The sequence below is a fragment of the Hippocampus bargibanti genome, linkage group LG07, assembly GCF_051943395.1.
Source record: "Hippocampus bargibanti isolate YZ-2025 linkage group LG07, ASM5194339v1, whole genome shotgun sequence".
Lineage (NCBI taxonomy): Eukaryota > Metazoa > Chordata > Actinopteri > Syngnathiformes > Syngnathidae > Hippocampus > Hippocampus bargibanti.
Window position 1 is genome coordinate 2,238,502 of NC_142740.1, and position 21,764 is coordinate 2,260,265.

At 38.7% G+C, this 21,764-nt stretch overlaps 1 protein-coding gene across 1 annotated transcript in view; it reads left to right on the forward strand.

Moving 5' to 3' along the window:
• Nucleotides 1-1,772: 1,772 nt before the first annotated feature.
• The window catches only part of atp10a (ATPase phospholipid transporting 10A), a 34,363-nt gene continuing 14,371 nt past the window's right edge, over nt 1,773-21,764 (forward strand). Inside the window, exons 1-10 of the mRNA XM_088999847.1 lie at nt 1,773-2,410; nt 8,819-9,023; nt 9,105-9,190; nt 10,353-10,459; nt 10,535-10,666; nt 12,021-12,151; nt 14,008-14,260; nt 14,351-14,568; nt 16,152-16,346; nt 20,183-20,744. Coding sequence (XP_088855973.1) covers nt 1,992-2,410; nt 8,819-9,023; nt 9,105-9,190; nt 10,353-10,459; nt 10,535-10,666; nt 12,021-12,151; nt 14,008-14,260; nt 14,351-14,568; nt 16,152-16,346; nt 20,183-20,744 — 2,308 coding nt within the window. The 5' untranslated portion in view covers nt 1,773-1,991. The remainder of the gene's footprint in view (nt 2,411-8,818; nt 9,024-9,104; nt 9,191-10,352; nt 10,460-10,534; nt 10,667-12,020; nt 12,152-14,007; nt 14,261-14,350; nt 14,569-16,151; nt 16,347-20,182; nt 20,745-21,764) is intronic.

Here is a 21,764-nt window from a genome sequence, read left to right on the forward strand (position 1 = left end):
ATATTTTTGTTTTTCTACTTTCATTCCTTTCATCACTTTGCTGCTGTGAAATGTAAATTTCTCCACTGTGAGACTAATAAAGGCAAATCCAATCCAATCCAAATCCAATCCAAAATATAAATAAATATACATTTATATAGATATAAAATGGTGTTGTTGTTTTTTTTTTAGACACACACACATATTTTCGCCTGCTATCCCATGTTTTCTCTTCCCTGGCATTTCAAGGCCAAAATCCTAACTCAAATGCGCCCCTACTCCTCTCTCATCCATCTTGAGAATATTTGGAATTCTTCTTCTCGCCAACAAGACTCATCCATTTTTATCATTTGTGTTTTATAGGATTCCGTTTTTGAGGGATCAGGCCTGGTGGAAAAGCTGATGGCTTTTTATAATCTAATGGCTTTGTTGAATTGATTCCATGTTGTCTCTTTGGGATGAATTCCAAGACTGCATTTTTACAACACGCTATTGTTGCATATTGGGGAAATACCTGGAATAGTGGAGTATTATTTGATAGCATCGACACGCAGGAGACTCTTATTGTTATTCTGTTGTATTATTCCAGCTGTGCACAAGTGTTTAAGCAATCAGATGTGAAATCCGAATGTATTATGAGCTATCTAGCTAGCTATCTCGCTAGCTAGCTATTTGCTATCTAGTTTCCTTGCCCGGCTATTTCGCTAGATATCTATTAGCTATATAGCTATCTAGCTGGATGGCTACCTATCTAGCTAACTAACTATTAGCTATCTATCGGCGAGCTTGCTAGCTTTCTATCTATTTGAGTTACTTCCGGGTTGAGTGAGCGCTGGCGCGTGTGGCAGCCGCTGCTCACCTACAGAAAAACTTCTTCTGTGACTGTAAAGTGACGTTGAGAGTTGTGAAAGGCGCTCATAAATGAATTTTATTCTTATTTTTCTATTTAAAAATATATATTTTCGGCTCATCTTTCATAATGAGTGTAATGTGCATGTGCAAATTAGCCATGTCAGCCATCAGATCCTCATCCTCCTTCCACCTCTGTATGCCCTCTGCCCGTCTCACCACGATGGGGTGCAGAGCTTTCAGCCGCTCTGCTCCCAAACTCTGGAACTCACTTCCACCCAATATCCGTCATATTGACTCCCTTCCTACTTTAAAAACTCACCTCAAAACCCACCTGTTTAAACTTGCTTTCATGGTCTAGTTTAATCTGCTATTTTATTGTATAGGTGAATAGGCACAGCAGCAAAATATTGTTTTACAACAAACTTTTTTCAACTATTAAAAAATAAGTGTTATTTTTTTGTTTCATTCTGCAGTATGCAGTAAAGCTGACTACATTGTAGTTCGCGTATTTCACCAATCGCGGGCTATTTTTTGGAACGTATTTCCGCGATAAACGAGGGTTAACTGTACAGTATTTCCTTGCTTTCCGAACACTTATCTCAATGTTTCCTCTCAAATTAAAATCTGCATATTTGTTCTGGTAGCTCATTGCTTTCCTCCTGCAACGGAAAATGTGCTCCTGTTCCCCGGTCCGCTAACTTCCTGGGGACAGGAACAAAACTCCGGGAATACCGCGTGGCAGTCGCGGGGGCAGCCGGGTTGGGCTCCTGGGCGGGCGGCTATGGTGGAGTGTCACGTTTCCAATTAAAAGGGTCGATCTACACAAGTGTATGCTATTCGATTAGCTCATTGTGATTAAAGGGTTATGCTAGCTAGTTAGCCGCATCCAGGTAGCTTATAAATCGACAAGGTGGGGCGGGCCCAAGTTAGCATCCTTCTCGAAGTAAAAAAAAAAAGAGACAAGCTCCAAACAAGCTAAAAGTTGTCCTCCGGGCGGGCGGAGTGAGGACATGGATGAAAAGCAACTTTTTTCGTGAGGAAACTAAAAAGGGGAAAAAGAATGATCACCTAGCACCGAGCTTGAGTTGTTTTTTTGCAAGAGAAAAAGTTGTGGCGTCTCCTCCCGCCCCTTCCCCAAAAATAAGAAGTCTTGGTCGGCCATGGCGAGCCCCGAAGGAGCCGCCGTCGCCGCCAAAGTCAAACTGGGGCTACGGAAGAAGAAAAAGAGCAAAAAGGAAAGTAAAACCCGGAGCGTTTACCCCAACATCATTACCGAGGAGGACGACAACAACTCTAATCGACACTACGCCGACAACAAAATCAAGACTACCAAGTACACGGTGCTTTCCTTCTTACCCAAGAATCTCTTCGAGCAGTTCCATCGCTTCGCCAATGTTTACTTTGTCTTCATCGCACTGCTCAACTTCGTACCGGTGGTCAACGCCTTCCAACCCGAGCTCGCTCTTGCTCCAGTGGTCTTCATCCTGTCCGTCACGGCTATCAAAGACCTGTGGGAGGATTACCGGAGACATAGGTCCGATAAGGAGATCAATCACATGGACTGTCTGGTCTACAGCAGGCGAGTAGCATGAGTTTGTTGACCCAAAATATTTTTTTTTACAAGTTTTTCAAATTAATGTGCTTCAAACAAGCATCTCGTTTCCAAACACAACATTTCGTTAGCAAAGCAGAGAAAATAAAAGTTTCTTGTAGATGAAAAGGTTTCTTCAGCAGTCATCTGTACTTTGTTGAAGCTGTCATCCGAAAAGTTTCATCAGCGAACTAAAATTGTGCTGGTAACACTGGCCCTATATACTGTACAGTGATACCTTGGCTTACGAACTTTACACATGGAGCTGACCTCACTTCTGTTAGCAGTTTATTGCATTTTCACGCAGCATAACAGCAAAGTGCCCCTTCACCATGTTTACTTGGGACTGTCATTGACCCGGATTGATTGATACGGAAGTACTTCTTTAATCGATTGCAAACATTTGTGCTTTCCTCTTCAGGACTATTTGAATCATATTCATATTCGTATCTGAACTCTGAAGCCATTGTTTTGATTCTGGAGCAAGGCAGTTTGTGAAGGAGTATCCTGGCGTGACATCACAAACAAGGGGGCGGGACTTTCTGAATCTGCCCAGTTCCCGAGCTCATTTTGTGGCAGTTTTGGGACACATTAAGTCTTTTTTATTGGTGTTTTGCATTTGACTAAAAATATCAGCCTGCGTGTTTTGGGTATTTTAGATGCTATAAAACGCTTTTCTGATGTCAGTTAGGAAACAAAAAAGTGACGTCGGTTGTCCTTTTAGGAGCGCAAATGTTTTGTCATGGACGGACGGATACGGAAAATTCTAGATAGATGAGAACATAAACCCTGGACACCAATTGCTAGCCTACGATTTTTTTTTTTTTTTGTGTGTGTGTGAAACTTTTGGGGCGTTAATAAATAAAAAGAACAAAACAAGAACAATTGGTGTATAATTTTGGCATTAGGATTATTTTATGCTTCTTACTTAACAGCTGCTGATTCGCAACTCCACCGAATTTCGACACGTAATTTCCTATGGACCGTCCACAGTTAGCTTCGTTAGCATTGCCGTCATCTGAGAAAAATGCAGCGTGTCCAACGAATTTAGGCGTGTTTATCAAAAGACCACATGACCAGCGTAACCGTGTCGGATACCGCTTGCCACAAAACAAGTCAGTGTCAAAATCTTACCGACTTTTTTTGATCCTTTGTCATGTTTGGGCTAGCGAATGACTTTGGCGAAACAAAGGCGGAGTTTACGGATTTTTTTTTTTTGATTGTAGATACGAGGGGAGTTCGATGTCGCCTATTTTTCACCCTGACGAACAAGATTCCGCTCAAAAGTACTGTTGTAACACTATTATGGGATACGTCTGTGTAAGCTATCAGTCGTACAGCAGTGGTCCATCGATGAAAAGGTTTCTTCAGCCGTCATCTGTACTTCTTTCAATGTGTCGGATGTTTCGCTCCTCATCCAAGAAGCTTCGTCAGCGAACTAAAACTTGCTGGTAGCTCTCGCCCTATATATAGCTATCCCTAATGTCCAGGGGTGGCGGTGCCTGACAATTTGTATCGTGCTTACAACAGATTTTCTTAGATCGTTACCGCGTAGGCTTAGTCATGCTGATGAGGTGATACCCGAGTGAATGGGGCAATCAGGGCCAGTCATAGACCATAATCAGTCAGGACAAAAGAAGTAATCAGTTTAGCTTCAGAGAATAGTCCTCTGCTCTTCCCAACCTTAATAATTTATAAGCGCCTTTCAAAACTGTCAAGGTCAATTTACAGTCACGGGATAAGTTTTTTTTTTGTGGGTGAGTAGCGGCAGCCACACGCTCCAGCGTTCACTCAACCTGGAAGTAACTCAAATAAATGCAGGGACCTATCAAAGTCCCAGCATCCAGCACCAACACCACTGCCCATTCGGGATATATATATATATTGGACCAGAGGTACCAGCAAATTTCAGTTCGCTGACGAAGCTCCTTGGATGAGGAGAAAAACGTCTGACACCTTCAAAGAAGTACAGATGACGGCTGAAGAAACCTTTTCATCGACTATTATGGTATCCTTTTTTGTTAAAGGCAAAATTACTGCTGAAATAGATGTTTGAAATCAAAATCAAAATGCCAGTGATTTATCTTCATTATGTTTATTCGTTGTAGCAGTAAAATTAACATCAGTGATCAATATTGTTTGCGATTGTAACCCCACCCCATTTTATCTCAAGGTCGGACGAATAAAATGAAGAATAATAATATTATAAAAATACATTTCATTTATAAGTGACTTTCAAAACTCTCAGTCACTTTACAGTCAGAGGATAGTTTTTTTTTTTCTATAGGTGAGCAGCGGCGGTCACACGCGCCAGCGTTCATTCAACTGAAATTGATAGAAAGCTAGCTAATGGCTAGTTAATAGATAGCTAGCTAACTAGTTAGCTAGACAGCTAATAGATAGATAGATAGCCAATAGATAGCTAGCCAGATAGGTAGGTAGGTAGGTTTATTTATTTATTGATTGATTGATTGATTGATTGATTGATTGATTGATAGATAGATCTTCTAGGTGGAGCCAAAGCAGAGAGTTAGTTTAGCCGACACGACAACCAAGTGGCAACAACAAGAGCAAAGTTATTACTCATTGTAAACTACATTTCATTTATAAGTGTCTTTCAAAAGTCACTTTACAGTCAAAGGATACGTTTTTTTTTCTATAGGTGAGCAGTGGCGGTCACACTAGCTAATAGCTAGTTAATAGATAACTAGCTAGCTAGACAGCTAATAGATAGATAGATAGCTAGCCAATAGATAGCTAGCCAGATAGCTAGCTAGATAGGTAGGTAGGTAGGTAGGTTGGTTGGTTGGATTGATTGATTGATTGATTGATTGATTGATAGATAGATCTTCTAGGTGGAGCCAAAGCAGAGAGTTAGTTTAGCCGACACGACAACCAAGTGGCAACAACAAGAGCAAAGTTATTACTCATTGTAAACTACATTTCATTTATAAGTGCCTTTCAAAACTCTCAAAGTCACTTTACAGTCAAAGGATACGTTTTTTTTCTATAGGTGAGCAGTGGCGGTCACACTAGCTAATAGCTAGTTAATAGATAACTAGCTAGCTAGACAGCTAATAGATAGATAGATAGATAGCCAATAGATAGATAGCCAGATAGCTAGCTACATAGGTAGGTAGGTAGGTAGGTAGGTAGGTTGGTTGATTGATTGATTGATTGATTGATAGATCTTCTAGGTGGAGCCAAAGCAGAAAGTTAGTTTAGCCGACACGACACCCAAGTGGCAACAACAAGAGCAAAGTTATTACTCATTGTAAACTAATTGGATGCTTCAAGTCCATGTTTACTCCCAACCCCCGCAAGCCGAGCTATTTTTTCCTCAAACGGGAGGCGTAAACATCAATACTTCCATTATCTCAACTTTTTTTTGGTAAATATTAGCATTTCGAGATAGAAGCAGGAACTTCCCGCGCGCTAGCTGCCACGTCGGCGACGGCATCACCTGGATGGAGTTACACGTGAGAAGGATTTTTAAAAACACAGAGCCTTTTGACTGGTGCGAATTACCCTCTGTTGACGTCACAGCCGCGCTTTTCATTAGAGGAAGGAAAACCCCACCGAACACATGCGAAGGACGCGCCAGAACACCGGACACTTTATTAGGCATTTACAATAAGATATACGAGTCACAAGTTGGCATAAAGAAATAAAAAATATTTGTTTCATTTACTTTTAAAGGACAACCGACACCGTTTTTTTTTTTGTTTCCTAACTGACATCAGAAAAACGTTTTATAGCATCTAAAATACCCAAAACACGTAGGCTGATATTTTTAGTTAAATGCAAAACACCAATAAAAATGAGTTAGAGTGTCCAAAAAACTACTTCAAAATGACCTCGGAGATGCCGAGTTTCAGAAGGTCCCGCCCCCTTGTTCGTGACATCACGCCAGGACATCTTGCCTTGCTCGAGAATCAAAACAATGGCTTCAGAGAGTTTGGATTCGGAGAAGATGCTTTCTTGTTACTCATCCAGTTATGAATATGATTCAAAAAGTTCTGAAGAGGAAAGCATACATGTTTGCAATCGATTAAAGGAGTCTTTTCCGTCTCATTTTGAGGCGTCTAGACTCCAATGTAGCGTCGCAGAAAATGCACAAGATGGCGGCCAAGCTCCGTTGGAAATGGGATGATTCGTCTGCTGGGAATTTGTGTCAACTAGTATCAAATAGTAGTCTTGGTGCAAAACACAACAATTCACCGTCGCGTTATTTATGTGTTTTCCTTCTAATTTCGCCATCAACGCGACGTTTTCAGACCAAACAAAGTGCCCAAAATGCATTGTGTGTCGCTTTCTCGGTCAGGGGCGTTCCCTCCGTGACGTCACTTAGGGCATCGTCATCAACTCCAAAACAAGACTTCCTGAATATTCAGCGCGAGTCTTAAAACGTAAAATATAGCTACGGTGAAATCTTTGTAAAATGCGCTCAGTAGAAGTCATTTTACAAATTATGGATACAACTTGTCTGCTGGATAGGCATCTTAATATGGTTCATACAGTGATACCTCAGCTTACGAACTTAATTGGTTCCCAGAAAGTGTGTGGAAGGCAAAAAGTTCATCTGCCAAACATTTATTTCCCATAAGAAATCATTAAACACCAGAATAATCCGTTTCCAGGTCCCTATAAAACATAATTTTCTACTAAATAAGAAGCCTTAAAACTACACACAATATACCTTATTTTATGTATCATAAATGTGCCATTGGATTGTAATTAAAGAAATAAACTGTACTGTATAACGTTGTCCTTTAATGGTCATAAATAATTGATATCACACTTATGGATGAAGTCTTTCTAGAGAATTGTCGAGAATTAATGCTAGCGACAGACTAACGTCACGTCATCACTATTTTAAAAATGCGGCCTCATAATTTTAGACAAGCGTGATATCAGCAATGAATATGTGTGTTCTTCTCCCGTCAGAACACTGTGAACTCATTTTATTATAATGAAAGCTAAAAATAGAACGCCTAGCTGAGTCGACTTCGTGATACAAAGACGCCTCCGCGAAAGCGACGTCAAGGTGTCCACTAACTTTTTTTACTCACCATTGATCATTGTTGTTGTTTTTGTACATCACACATGCGAATGGAGGAATGCTGAGCGCCATTGTTCGCTTACATCGTCCAGCCGCCGCGGAATCATGAGGCTGTCGCTGAAGACGGACGGTCCAGTCGTGTTTAACTCATTCACTGCTAGATGATGTGCAAAAATGTGTCCACTGCATTGCCAGGGTTTTTGTCATTGTCACTGGAATTCCAGAATATTGAGTTTTAGGACTACATAAACATTCAATTCGGCGTAAGAAACCTCAGACTATCTTCTTTCATCAGAAAAAGAGTTAAGTCCTAAATTATATGGGTTTGGAGTTATCTGAGGTTGAAATGAGGGCGGCTGTTCAAAATACAATGCAATACATACATATTGGTTTATATAGCGCTTCAACAACAGTTGAAGCTGGAACAAAGCGCTAATGTGGTAAAAAGGGAAATTCTACCCCATTGTGGAAGCGAAAATCATTGCCACAGGTCTGACCAGCGTTTTATCGGCACCCAAACAAGAAAAAACAAAACATGAATTAATTCGAGAATGGCGATCTATGTCATATTTTCAATTCCTGAATAAATTCGTGAATGAATTAAAATAAAAACATTGCTAAATAAAAAATAAACAATAAACATTAAAATTTAAAATTTAAAATTTAAAATTTAAAATTTAAAATTTAACAATTTAAAAATTTAACAATTTAAAAATTTAACAATTTAAAAATTTAAAAATTTAAAACTTTAAAACTTTAAAAATGTATAAAATTAAAATAAAATTTAAAATTTAAAATTTAAAATTTAAAATTCAACATTAAAAATTTAAAATTCAACATTAAAAAATAAAACAAATGAATAATACATCGATACATAAATAAACTAATAAATAAATAAAACATACAAAAAATAAATAACATGTATATGGATAATAATTAAAAATAAATAGTTTCATAAAAGGTGCATAAATAAATAAAAACAACTTAAATAAATAAATACAAGGTACATAAATAATAAATAAATAGATAATAAGTAAACAAAAAGTAAATAATAAATAACGAAATAAAAATCAAAGTTGATGTTGAAAAATAAGCTGTTTTAAAGGCGAAAAATTAATGTATCATATTTACATAGTATAACAGCAACATTGCAATATTGCACGACTTTTTATTTATTTATTTATTTATTTTTACCCGATTGAACACAATGTATTGGCCCACTTCCTGTTCATTACTGTTCTGAAAGCCGTGTCCACCTAAAGTTACGGCAACCGGTGAAACTCATTCATCTGGGCCAAATTTTGTCTTTTTTTCACCCCCCATCTGGTCATCAGGACAGAACGACGTTACGTAGAGAAATTCTGGAAGGAGGTACACGTAGGCGATTTTATTCGCCTGCGCTGCAACGAGATCCTCCCGGCTGACGTCCTGCTGCTGAGCTCCAGCGACCCCGACCGACTGTGTCACATCGAGACGGCCACTCTGGATGGCGAAACCAATCTGAAGCAGCGCCAGGTGGTGCGTAGCTTCTTTGACCTGGTGAGCCCACGTCACACTCCAGTATTAGACGATGGTAGCGGAGTGCCTAATAAAGTGGCCTTGGGTCTTTCGGTTTTGCAGGACTGCGACTTTGACCCGTCCAAGTACGACAGCGTCATCGAATGCGAAAAGCCCAATAATGATTTGAACCGATTCCGAGGCTACATGTGAGTCTTGTAACTTGCCTTAGCTCAAAGTGAAGATGTATTTGATGTGGTATGCTTTGGATCATTGGCTATTCTTTTTTATTTGTCTTCGTTTTCCTCTGTGAAAACAAGAAAATCCAAATCAGGGATGCCTAGAAATATTTTAAAATACAGGTAACATCCGATTTACGACCGAGTTCCGTTCCGACCAAACGGTCGTAAGTCGAAATGGTCGTAAGTCGAAATCCATTCAAAATGTTGAATCGAGACTCGCAGGCTAAATGACATGGGTATGTATGGGTCTGGAGGTCATGGTCGTAAGTACGGGTGGTCGTAAGTCGAGTTGGTCGTAAGTCGGATGTTACCTGTAATAATTAACATTGTTATTCAAGAGTTGTGAGCGTGAAAGGATCCTCCAAGACTTGCCAGCGGGGTGCGGTAGGATGGTTAAAATTATTAGTAGTAATAATAATAATAATAATAATAATAACACATTTCATTTAAAACCCTCAAGGTCACTTTACAGAAACGGGACAAGTTTTTCTGTAGGTGAACAGCGGCAGCCTCACGCGCCAGCGTTCACTCAACCCGGAAGTAACTCAAATAGATAGAAAGCTAGCTAGCTAGCTAATAGATAGCTAATAGATGTCATGTAACCTTTGGGAGACCAATCACAAACATCATTAACATGTAGGCTAAAATTTAGCAAGACAATAAAAATACAAATACAAATACAAATACAAATAAATCAAAATAAAAATATAAAAATAAAAATAAAAATGCTAATAAAAAAGCTAAGAGAAATACAAATAAAAATCCCCCAAAAAATACTACTACTACTACGACTACTACTACTACTACTACTACTACTAATAATAATAATAATAATAATAATTAAATAATTAAGAATAAAAATTTAAATAATTAATAATAATAAAAATAAATAATTAATCATAACAATTTAAATAATTAAGAATAAAAAAATAATAATAAAAAATAAAAACTTAATAATTTATAATAAAAATAATTAATAATAAAAATTAACATAATATATTTTCCTGAAAATACATAAATACTAGACTTGTTTTGGTGCTTTGACAATTTTCATCTTTTTAATCTGCCATCATTCTTTCAAAGTGTGACCTCTGATTTCATCACCATTGACTTTGATTCATTGAGGCAGAATCCACCAAAGTGGCAGACGAGACGCACTTTACAAAGACAACCTGTTGCTGAGGGGCTGCACCATTCGCAATACGGAGGAGGCGGTGGGCATAGTCATTTACGCAGGTGAGCGCCACGCCCATGACGACGCCTCGGAACGCCCGCGCATACGTGACCTTACGTCCGCATGGGTTTCTGCAGGTCACGAAACCAAAGCCATGCTCAACAACAACGGGCCTCGCTACAAGCGTAGCAAACTGGAGCGACAGATGAATGTGGATGTCTTCTGGTGCGTCATCATCCTGCTGGTCATGTGCTCCTTTGCTGCTGTTGGTGCGTGACGGTGCCACACACACACGCACACACACACACACACACACACACACACACACGCACGCACACACGTTTGTGTTATCCAAACTAATATTTTGTTGTCTAAATTCCTCTGCATCTGTGAGTTGCATCCAACCGATAGGATTGGAGAACCATCCTGGAAATAGAAACCTACCCAAATAAAAGAAGTTGCAGAATCAAAAATTAATCGCAACCCCCATTACTGCAGATCCAAATCAAAGTCCTCTGTCAAGTCAACAAAGGATAAAGAAACAAAAACAGGAAGTAGAAACCTACTAAAGTAAAACAATTCAGAAAATTCATGATTATTCATACCGCCCTTTACTACACATCTAAAGCTACGTCCTTTGAAAAGCTGGTCACTGTCAGCCTGTCTTTCGAATCAGGATGAAGAAACAAAAACAGGAAGTAGAAACCTACCAAATTAAAATAGTTTACAGAATCGATAATTCACAACCCGTATTACTGCAGATCCAAATCGAAGTCCTATGAAAAGCTGGTCAATATCAGCCTCTGCCAAGACAAGCAAGGATAAAGAAATAAACAGGAAGTAGAAACCTACCAAAATAAAGTAATTTACAGAATCAACATTATTCACAACCCCTATTACTGCAGATCCATAATCTATGTCCTTTGAAAAGCTAGTCAATATCAGCCTCTGCCAAGTCAAGTAAGGATAAAGAAATAAACAGGAAGTAGAAACCTACCAAAATAAAGTAGTTTACAGAATCAACATTCTTCACAACAACCCCTATTACTGCAGATCCAAATCCATGTCCTTTGAAAAGCTGGTCAACACCAGTCTTTGTTAAGTCAAGTGGATACAGAAACAAAACCAGTAAATAACCTACCAAAATAAAAGAGCTTACGAAATCAACAGTTTGACAACCCCCATTACTGCAGATCCAAACAGAAGGTGTTTATAAACAGGCCAATATCAGCCTCTGTCAAGTCAAGTAAGGAAAAAAAGAATCAAAACAGGAAGTAGAAACCTACCAAAATAAAATAGTTTACAGCATCAGCCATTCACAAACCCCATTACTACAAATCCAAGTCCTTTGAAAAGATGGTCAACCTCATCCGCTGTCAAGTCAGCAAATGATGAAGAAATAAAAACAGGAAGTACAAATCTACCAAAATAAAAGACTGCTAATGCATGATATTAATCATGCATGGAAGTTCCAAATCAAATCCTGGAGTTGGTGTGGAGGGTGGGAGGACACAGGAAGTCTAAAGCATTTCAAAATAAAAACTGAAAAGTAAAAACATGGGCTAAAGTTAAAAATCCAAACCAAAGTTATTCATGTGTGATATTATTTTCATATTAACGCAGGTCACGGCCTGTGGATGTTTCAGTACGGTGATAAGAGGCCCGTTTTTGACGTCCTCAGTCCGGAAGGGACCGACTTGTCTCCCGTTTTGTCAGCCATTTATCTCTTCCTCACCATGATTATCGTCTTACAGGTACGAAAGGCCCGACTGTTTCTTCACTAGCGCACAGAAGCTAATCGTTACGAGAAGCTAACCTAGTGGCAAGTCAAATGATTCAGATTAAAGTAATTTCCCAACAAAAACTGATTAGTTTCATCACTAAATCAAGAGTTAACCGATTGGTGATTAGCTAGCTAGCAGCTAATCAAAGAATAGCCAGAATCCCGCAAGCTAGCAACAGGCGCTAACGTCTGCATTTGTTGATTTGCAATGTACTCTGTCTACTATTTCTGTTTCATGGTCAGTTTATATTGATTTATTTCTGTTTGTCCAATTACTGACACGTCAACAAAACCCCCCAAAAATGTCACCTTGTTCTGGTCAGTTTGTGTCAGTCCGCCCAAACAAATATTTGCGTATTTGCAAATAATTTTTAAACTTAAACTTGTCACACAATGGGAGAATCATTTATTTGGAGGAGCAGATGAAATAATAAAAAGGTGAAAGGACCAAAGATATACTTTGATAAATTAGTATTAGTCTTCTGTTTTCATATATAATAATAATAATAATAATAATAATAATAATAATAATAATAATACATTTCATTTCTAAGCGCCTTTCAAAACTTTCAAGGTCACTTTACAGTCACAGGATCAATTTTTTTGTGGCTGCCACACGCGCCAGCGTTCACTCATCCCGGAAGTAACTCAAATGGATAAAACCTAGCTAGCTAGCCAGCTATCGGAGAGCAAATAAATAGCTAATAGATAGCCAGATAGCCAACAGCTAGCCAGCCAGACAGCTTACAGTCATCTGTACAGCTAATAGCTAGCTAGCTAATGGATAGCAAATAAATAGCGAATATATATACAGCTTACAGTCAATTAGACAGCTAATAGCTAGCTACCTAGCTAAGTACACACACTGAGTGGTTCAAGAGAAAATCAACCAAAAATTGTCTTGAAAATAATACATTCCGTGCAGATTTGTGAAATATGAGTTGACCGTTTTTTTTAGTATATACAAAGTAATAGGAAGCCATTTTATTTCTTTAACCACCATTTTGTTTTTCCCATTACAGTAAATGTAATTTCTCCAGAACCCATCGTCTGATTTTCAAAATTGTACTCTGTACAGTGAGACCTCAACTTACAAACACCTTATCTTACAAACTTTTCGTCTTACAAAGTCAAATTTATGAAAATTAAACCTTATAATAAGCACTATTTTCATAATACACACCCACCACGGCTGGCGGAGTGATCTTCGGCGGAAGCACACGACCGAACAGCACCAGAGGTTAAGTTTCCAACAGTCCTTATGGAAGGTGATTCTCCTTCCATAAGCCATCAACAGCCATCAAAAAGGTAAATAAAACTTTATTTTACAGCACAGTTTATTTCTTTAATTACAGTCCTCATGTAATGCGCCTCTCTTTCCAAACAGCAATTCCCTTTGACCTCCAACGCCATTCCATCAAGCCATAAATGACCATCACAAATGTATATAAAGGGACTTTATGATACAATGCAGTGTATTTCTTTCATTACAATACAATAGCACATTTATTATACATAGAATAAGGTATGCTGTGTGTAGTTTTTTATGCTTATTTAGTTGAAAAGTATATTTTATGGAAACCCGGGAACGGATTATTCCCATTTTAATGGTTTCCGATGGGAATTTTTTTTTTAGATACACACTTTTCGCCTTACACACTCTGTCTGGGATCCAATTAAGTTCGTAAGTTGAGGTCTCACTGTACTCTTGAGTTAATTGTCATTTTTGGTAAATGTTGCTAATTTAGCCTCGTTAGCTTTAGCTTTTCGCCATTCTTTTAACCTCTTTTAGCCCTTCAAATATGCTTTTTTTCCCCCCTCCCTCAGGTGCTGATCCCCATTTCGTTGTTCGTATCCATCGAAATCGTAAAAATCTGCCAGGTTTACTTCATCCATCAAGACGCCGATCTATACGACGAAGAGAGCGACTCCCACCTTCAGTGTCGTGCCCTCAACATCACCGAAGACCTCGGACAGATGCAATACATCTTCTCCGACAAAACCGGCACGCTAACCGATAACAAGATGGTATTCCGCCGCTGTACCGTGGCGGGCGTGGAATACTCTCACGATGCCAACGGTCAGACTCGCGATACAACTTCCTCGACCCGAAAGAAGGCTGTGAGATCGTCACAAACTGTCCTATTGTGTGTCTTCATTGTCCCTCAAGCGAGGAGACTTGCCATGTACCAGGAGATGGACTCGGAGGAGGAGGAGTGTCCGTCCCGCGGCGGGACGCTGCCCAGGCGAGACAGCGTGGGGAGCCATCAGAGCGTCAAAGTGGTGCTACGCTCACATAGCACCAAATCCCATCGTAGGACGGGCAGCAGGGCCGAGGCTAAGAGGGCTAGCATCCTGTCCAAGCACACGGCCTTCAGTAGTCCAATGGTCAGTCCAATGTCTTTACGTCTCTCCTCCTGTCCTTCACCTTTGTCGTTCTTTTTGTCCTATTAACTCGGAGTGTCTCTTAAAGGACAACCGACGTCACTTTTTTGTTTTTTTAATTGACATTAGAAAAACGTTTTATAGCATCTAAAATACCCAAAACACGCAGACTGATATTTTCTGTCAAATTCAAAACACCAATAAAAATGAGTTAAAGTGTCCCAAAACTACTTCAAAATGACCCCGGAAATTGCCAGTTTCAGAAGATGCTTTCTTGTTACTCATCCAGTTATGAATATGATTCAAATAGTTCTGAAGAGGAAAGCATACATGTTTGCAATCGATTAAAGGAGTCTTCCTATATCAATTCGAGCTGTCAATGACAGCAATGTAGCGTCCCAGAAAATGCACAAGATGGCGCCCAAGCTCCGTTGGAAATGGGCTGATTTGTCTTCTGGGAATTTGTGTCAACTAGTATCAAATAGTAGTCTTGGTGCAACACACAACAATTCACCATCACGTTATTTATGTTTTTTTCCTTCTAATTTCGCCGTCGACACGGATCAACACAAAGTTTTCAGACAAAAAAAAGTACCCAAAATGCATTGTGTGTCGCTTTCTCAGTCAGGGGCGTTCGTCAACAACTCGAAAACAAGACTTCCTGAATATTCAGCACGAGTCTTAAAACGTAAAATATAGTTATCTGCGGTGGAATCTTGGTTAGCTATCTAGCTGGCTAGCTAAATTTCTACCTATTTGAGTTATTCAACTATCCAGCTAACTATCTATGAGTTATCTATTAGCTAGCTAGATAACTTTCTACCTGTTTGAGTTATCCAACTATCTAGTTAACTATCTGAGTTATCTATTAGCTATCTAGCTAGCTATATATTAGTTACCTATTAGCTAGCTAGCTAACATTCTACCTATTTCAGTTATTCAACTATCTAGCTAACTATCTATGAGTTATCTATTAGCGAGCTATCTATTAGTTTCCTATTAGCTAGCTAGCTAACCTTCTACCTATTTGACTTATTCAACTATCTAGCTAACTATGAGTTATCTATTAGCTATCTAGCTACTAGTTATCTTTTAGCTAGCTAACCTTCTACCTATTTGAGTTATTCAACTATCGAGCTAACTATGAGTTATCCATTAGCTATCTAGCTAGCTGTCTATTAGTTATCTATTATCTAGCTAGCTAACTTTCTACCTATTTGAGTTATTCAACTATCTAATTAACTGTCTGAGTTATCTATTAGCTATCTCGTTAGCTATCTGTGAGTTATCTATTAGCTAGCTCGCTAACTCTATCTATTTGACTTACTTCCGGGTTGAGTGAACGCTGGCGCATGTGGCAGCTGCTGCTCAACCACTGAAAAACTGTGACTGTATAGTGACCTTGAAAGTTTTGAAAGGTGCTAAGAAATGAAATGGATTATTATTATTATTATTATTATTATCATCATGTCCTCCAAAAGTTTGTCCTACCTTGTCCTCGATCACCCTTCCCCAATTCCCCTGTTGTCTTGCACATCAACCAATCCGCTCCGACGCTCACAACCGAACGTTCCTCCTCGTCGTAGGAGAAGGACATCACGCCCGACCCTCAGCTGATGGACAAGGTCAATGAATGCGGCAGTCAGATGGACTTCATGCGCTTCCACAGCCAACCGATGTCCCAGCTGCCTTCCGACCTTGGTGACATCATGGATTTCTTTATCGCGCTGACCCTCTGCAACACCGTGGTGGTGTCCTCCCCCGACCAGCCTCGTCATAAGGTAACCTTTTACAATTATGTCCGTAATATCGTCTATGTCCTTCATGTCCTTTCAATCCTCTAATGTGATGGTGTCTCAACTATGGACAGCGTCTGTTTTCTGCAGCTTGTGGTATTTACTAAAAATGCCTCACAATCAGTGTTAGGTTTGGATTATCTTAAAAGGATAATTACACTTACTCATGGAAAAAAAATCGAGATTTAATCAAAAGTAAGAAACAAAAAGATTCTTTAACTCATTCACTGCCAGACGATGTGCAAAAATGTGGACACTCCAGTGCCAGGGTTTTTGTCATTTTCACTCGAATTCCAGGACCCACAGAATATTGAGTTTTAGGACTATATAAACATTCAATGTTTATGTATCCATTTTTTTGTTTCCTAACTGACATCAGAAAAAACGTTTTATAGCATCTAAAATACCCAAAACACGCAATATGATATTTTTATTCAAATGCAAAACACCAATAAAAATGACTTAAGTGTCCAAAATCTGCAGAAAGTCCCGCCCCCAGTTCGTGACGTCACGCCAAGACGTCTTGCATTGCTAGTGAATCAAAACAATGGCTTCAGATTCGGAAAATGTGCTTTCTTGTTACTCATCCAGTTATGAATCTGATTCAAATAGTTCTGAAGAGGAAAGCATACATGTTTGCAATCGATTAAAGAATTTATTTGTGCCATTTTGAGGGTCTCACCCAAAAAAAGAGGCACAAAATAGCGACCTCCTGTGGCCACCTCCGTTTCCACAGGCTGATAAATTCCTTATATGGAGCTTGGACACCCTCTTCTGGTGGCTTTTGGGTGCAACACGAGGTCCCCAGACCAAACAAGTACAGCAAAATACATTGACGTGATGGAAGGACTGCTACAATGTGTCCTTTTTCGGTCAGGTTCCTTTAGTGACGTCACGTACGGACTCGTCACCAACTCAAAAACAAGACTTCCTGAATATTCAGCGCGAGTCTTAAAACGTAAAACATCGCTATATGCGGTGGAATCTTTGTCAAATACGCTAAGTAGAAGTCAATTGAAGCCATTTTACAAATTATGGACACAACTTGTCCAGAGACGTCGGTTGTCCTTTAAAGTGTCCCAAAAGTACTTCAAAATGACTTCAGAAAGTTTCAGTTTCAGAAGTTCCCGTATCCCTTGTTCGTGACGGCACACCAGGACGTCTTACCTTGCTCTAGAATCAAAACAATGGCTTCAGATTCAGAGAAGATGCTTTCTTGTTACTCATCCAGTTCTAAATATGATTCAAATAGTTCCGAAGTGGAAAGCATAAATATTTGCAAGTAGCTCAGTAGAAGTCATTTGAAGTGATTTTACAAATTATAGACACAACTTGTCCGGAGGCGTCGGTCCATTGTCTTGATTACCCCTCAGTCACCCCCCCCCCCCCTTGGCCTTGATAGCCTGTTTTTCTTTTTATCACGGAAGGAGAGGGTGTACAAACTTGCTTTTATTTAATACTCCACTAAATAATAAAATCCCAAACAATAGAATCACATGTATATACATCTATTGTTGTTTGCAACACCCCTCCGATGTGTCACCAAAGAATTCTTTTCATTTCCAGAGTTTTCTCATAGCGCTCGTTTTTATTTCGCGTGCTTGACGTCTGCTCTCAGTTGTTATATCCGTGTTTTGGTTTTCTGTGGGGTGTGGTCGTCCCGGTCAGAGGTGATATCCTCTCCTTCCAATGGCGCGTACTAGCTTAGCTTGTCTCGGCCATTTAATAAGAGTCTTGATCGTCTGCGGAAATATCACCCGCACGTATTGGTTTGTGCATTTTAATTTTATATATATATACCGTATTTTTTTTATGTCACTGTGCGTTTCGTGACTTGGCTTGAATGATTTATCGGTTCAAGATGCATGCGCGCAGTTCATCAATTGTCAATTTGTCGTGTGCTGCTTCAAAAGGGAAAAGGGACAAACAAAAGAATGAATAAATACATATAGAAATACATAGATAAATAAATAGATAAACACAAAGATAAATACATAGATAAAAAATTGCTATTTATTAGCTATCGAGCTGGCTAGCTCGCTATCTATAGCTATACAGTATAGCTAGCTATCTAGCTAGCAATCTAACTTATCCTTGAGAGTTTTGAAAGGCGCCTATAAATAAAATGTATTATTGTTGTTATTATTAGCTATCTATTAGCTAGCTAGCTATCGATTTGAGTTACTTCTGGGTTGCGTGAACGCTGGCGCGTGTGGCTCCCGCTGCTCACCTACAGAAAAACTTTTGAAAGGCGTTTATAAATGAAATTTATTATTATTATTGTTGTTGTTGTTGTTGTATTTTATTTATTATAGTACCTATGCTTGTCTGTGACTATAAAGTGTCCTTGAGAGCTTTGAAAGGCGCTTAAAATGAAATTTATTATTATTATTATTATTATTATTATTATTATTATTATTATTATTATTATTATTATTATTATTATTATTAGATAAATGAATACATACAAAAAGAGATACATCTTCTTTTCCTTTGGGCTTAAATAATTAAATTACATAAAATGTAATTTAACTCCTGTTTTCCTCATAAAAACAAGTTTTGTTTTCCTAATTAAACATACATTTTAGTTTCTTTAATTATCACAACTGGACAGGATGTTCAATTTTGATTTCGAGGGCCTATATTATATTATATTATATTATATTATATTATATTATATTATATTATAATTCATATAATATTTTCTCGCGGTTCTTGTTCCACTAATCGACGTGAAATTGGTTGGATGTCTGTCCTAACAGGATTTATCTTAAAATCTCAATCCTGAAATCGAATAGAAATTCAGCCATTTTGTTTTCAGGCATCCATTTTAGGTTCAATTCCCTTTACCAGACAGATGGGCCCAAAAAATAAATAAATAAATAATAATAATAATATATATATATTTTTTGCCTACCTCATCTAATGTGGGGTTCATTGTATTCCCGTGCGTGTCCTCCAGCATGTCTGAATGCGATTCCAACTCAAAACGAACTGAAATCGAACAGGAAGTCAGCCATTTTGTTTTCAGGCATCCATTTTAGGTCCAATTCCCTTTACCAGATAGATGGGTCCAAAAAACGTTTTTTTTTTGTCTCCCTCATCTAATGTGTGGTTCATTGAATTCCCATATGTATCCTCCAGGTTTGAATGCGATTCGAACTCAAATCGAACAGGAAGTCAGCCATTTTGGTTTCAGGCATCCATTTTAGGTCCAATTCCCTTTACCAGACTGATGGGTACAAAAAAAACATTTTTTTTTTGTCTACCTCATCAAATGTGGGGTTCAGTGAATTCCCATATGTATCCTCCAGGTCCGAATGCGATTCGAACTCTAATCGAACAGGAAGTCAGCCATTTTGGTTTCAGGCATCCATTTTAGGTCCAATTCCCTTTACAAGATAGATGGGTCCAAAAGACGTTTTTTTTGTCTCCCTCATCTAATGTGTGGTTCATTGAATTCCCATATGTATCCTCCAGGTTTGAATGCGATTCGAACTCAAATCGAACAGGAAGTCAGCCATTTTGGTTTCAGGCATCCATTTTAGGTCCAATTCCCTTTACCAGACTGATGGGTACAAAAAAAAAAACATTTTTTTTTGTCTACCTCATCAAATGTGGGTTTTGTTGTATTCCCGTGCGTGTCCTCCAGGTTTGAATGCGATTCGAATTCAAATCGAACAGAAAGTCAGCCATTTTGTTTTCAGGCATCCATTTTAGGTCCAATTCCCTTTACCAGATGGATGGGTCCAAGAAACGTTTTTTTTTTTTTTGCCTCATCATAATGTGTGGTTCATTGAATTCCCATATGTATCCTCCAGGTCCGAATGCGATTCGAACTCAAATCCCCGGTCAAAACCATTGAAGATTTCATCAAACGCTTCACGCCGAGCCGCTTGACTTCAGGCTCCAACAGCAGCAGCTCGTCAAGCCTCGCCACCAACCGCTCCTCCACCAAAGGCTGCTCCAGCCTGCTGTCCTCCCCTTCGGCGGACAGCACCCTAACCAAACTCGAGGAGGAGGTTCCCGCGGTCGCCGTGGCGCCGCACGCCTTCACCCCGCCGCCTCCGGTCTATGACTGCAAAACCCGAAACCCCGAGGGCGCGGATCTACGCTACGAGGCCGAATCGCCGGATGAGGCGGCGCTGGTTTACGCCGCCAGGGCCTACAAGTGCTCCCTCGTCGGACGTCTCCCGGACCAAATGACGGTGGATTTGCCTCATTTGGGGAAGCTGAACTTTGAACTGCTGCACACTTTGGGTTTCGACTCCACCAGGAAACGCATGTCGGTGGTGGTGAAGCACCCGCTCAGCGAACAGATCACCGTTTACACGAAAGGAGCCGACTCTGTCATCATGGACCTGATTAAATCTCCCAGCACAGGTAGGAAACGAGGAGATTTTTATGCTTTCTACGCGGGTTTTTTTTTTGAGAACACCAGCAGTTGTCGAATGCGACGGTCCAGTTTAGTCTTACACAATGGCGAGCCGTGGATTTCGTCGCTAGGCCTTCAGTAGTGCTATGTTGGAATCAATCCACAGCTGCGACTATAAAAAACTAATTACGTGGTGTGATTTACTACAAGTTCACTAGATGGTACATTAATTTTAAAAAATAAAGAATTGCTTTATTGATCACTGATAACAGTGTTTGAAATAACGTCTGCCCGGAGGCCCGGGGCGTACAACTTTTACATCGGGCGTATAACTTTCAAACCGTCTGAAGAAGTCGGGTGGCCGACACCTTCTTCAAGAAAAAAAAAAAGATTTTTTATTCAAATCAAACGTTTGCTTTATTCAATAATTCATTCATTTATTTGTTATATTTTCATTCATTTATTCATTTTCATTTATTTATTTATTTTATTACCATTTATTGATTTTATTTCTTTTCATTTCTTTTCATTTATTTTATTTTGATTTATTTTCATTTATTTTATTTTCATTTATTTTATTTTCATTTATTTTATTTTATTTTATTTTTATTTTCATTTATTTTATTGTCATTTACTTCGTTTGCTTTATTCAATAAAGCAAACGGAAGTCACTCAGATAGAAAGCTAGCTCTTTTGCTACCCCTCAACAGGCACTACGAACATGACACTCTGTAATTAGTTAGCTAGCTTTCTATCCGAGTTACTTAGCTATCGAATTAGCTGTCTATTGTATGTATGCATGTATGCATGCATGTATATTTGCATTTATTTTCATTTATTTATTTCCATTTATTTACTTACTTATTTATTTATTTATTATGTTTATTGTTATTTTCATTTATTTATTTATTTTCATTCATTTATTTATTTTATTTTCATTCATTTATTTATTATATTTTCATTCATTTATTCATTTCATGTTCATTTATTTATTTATTTATTTTATTACCATTTATTGATTTTATCAA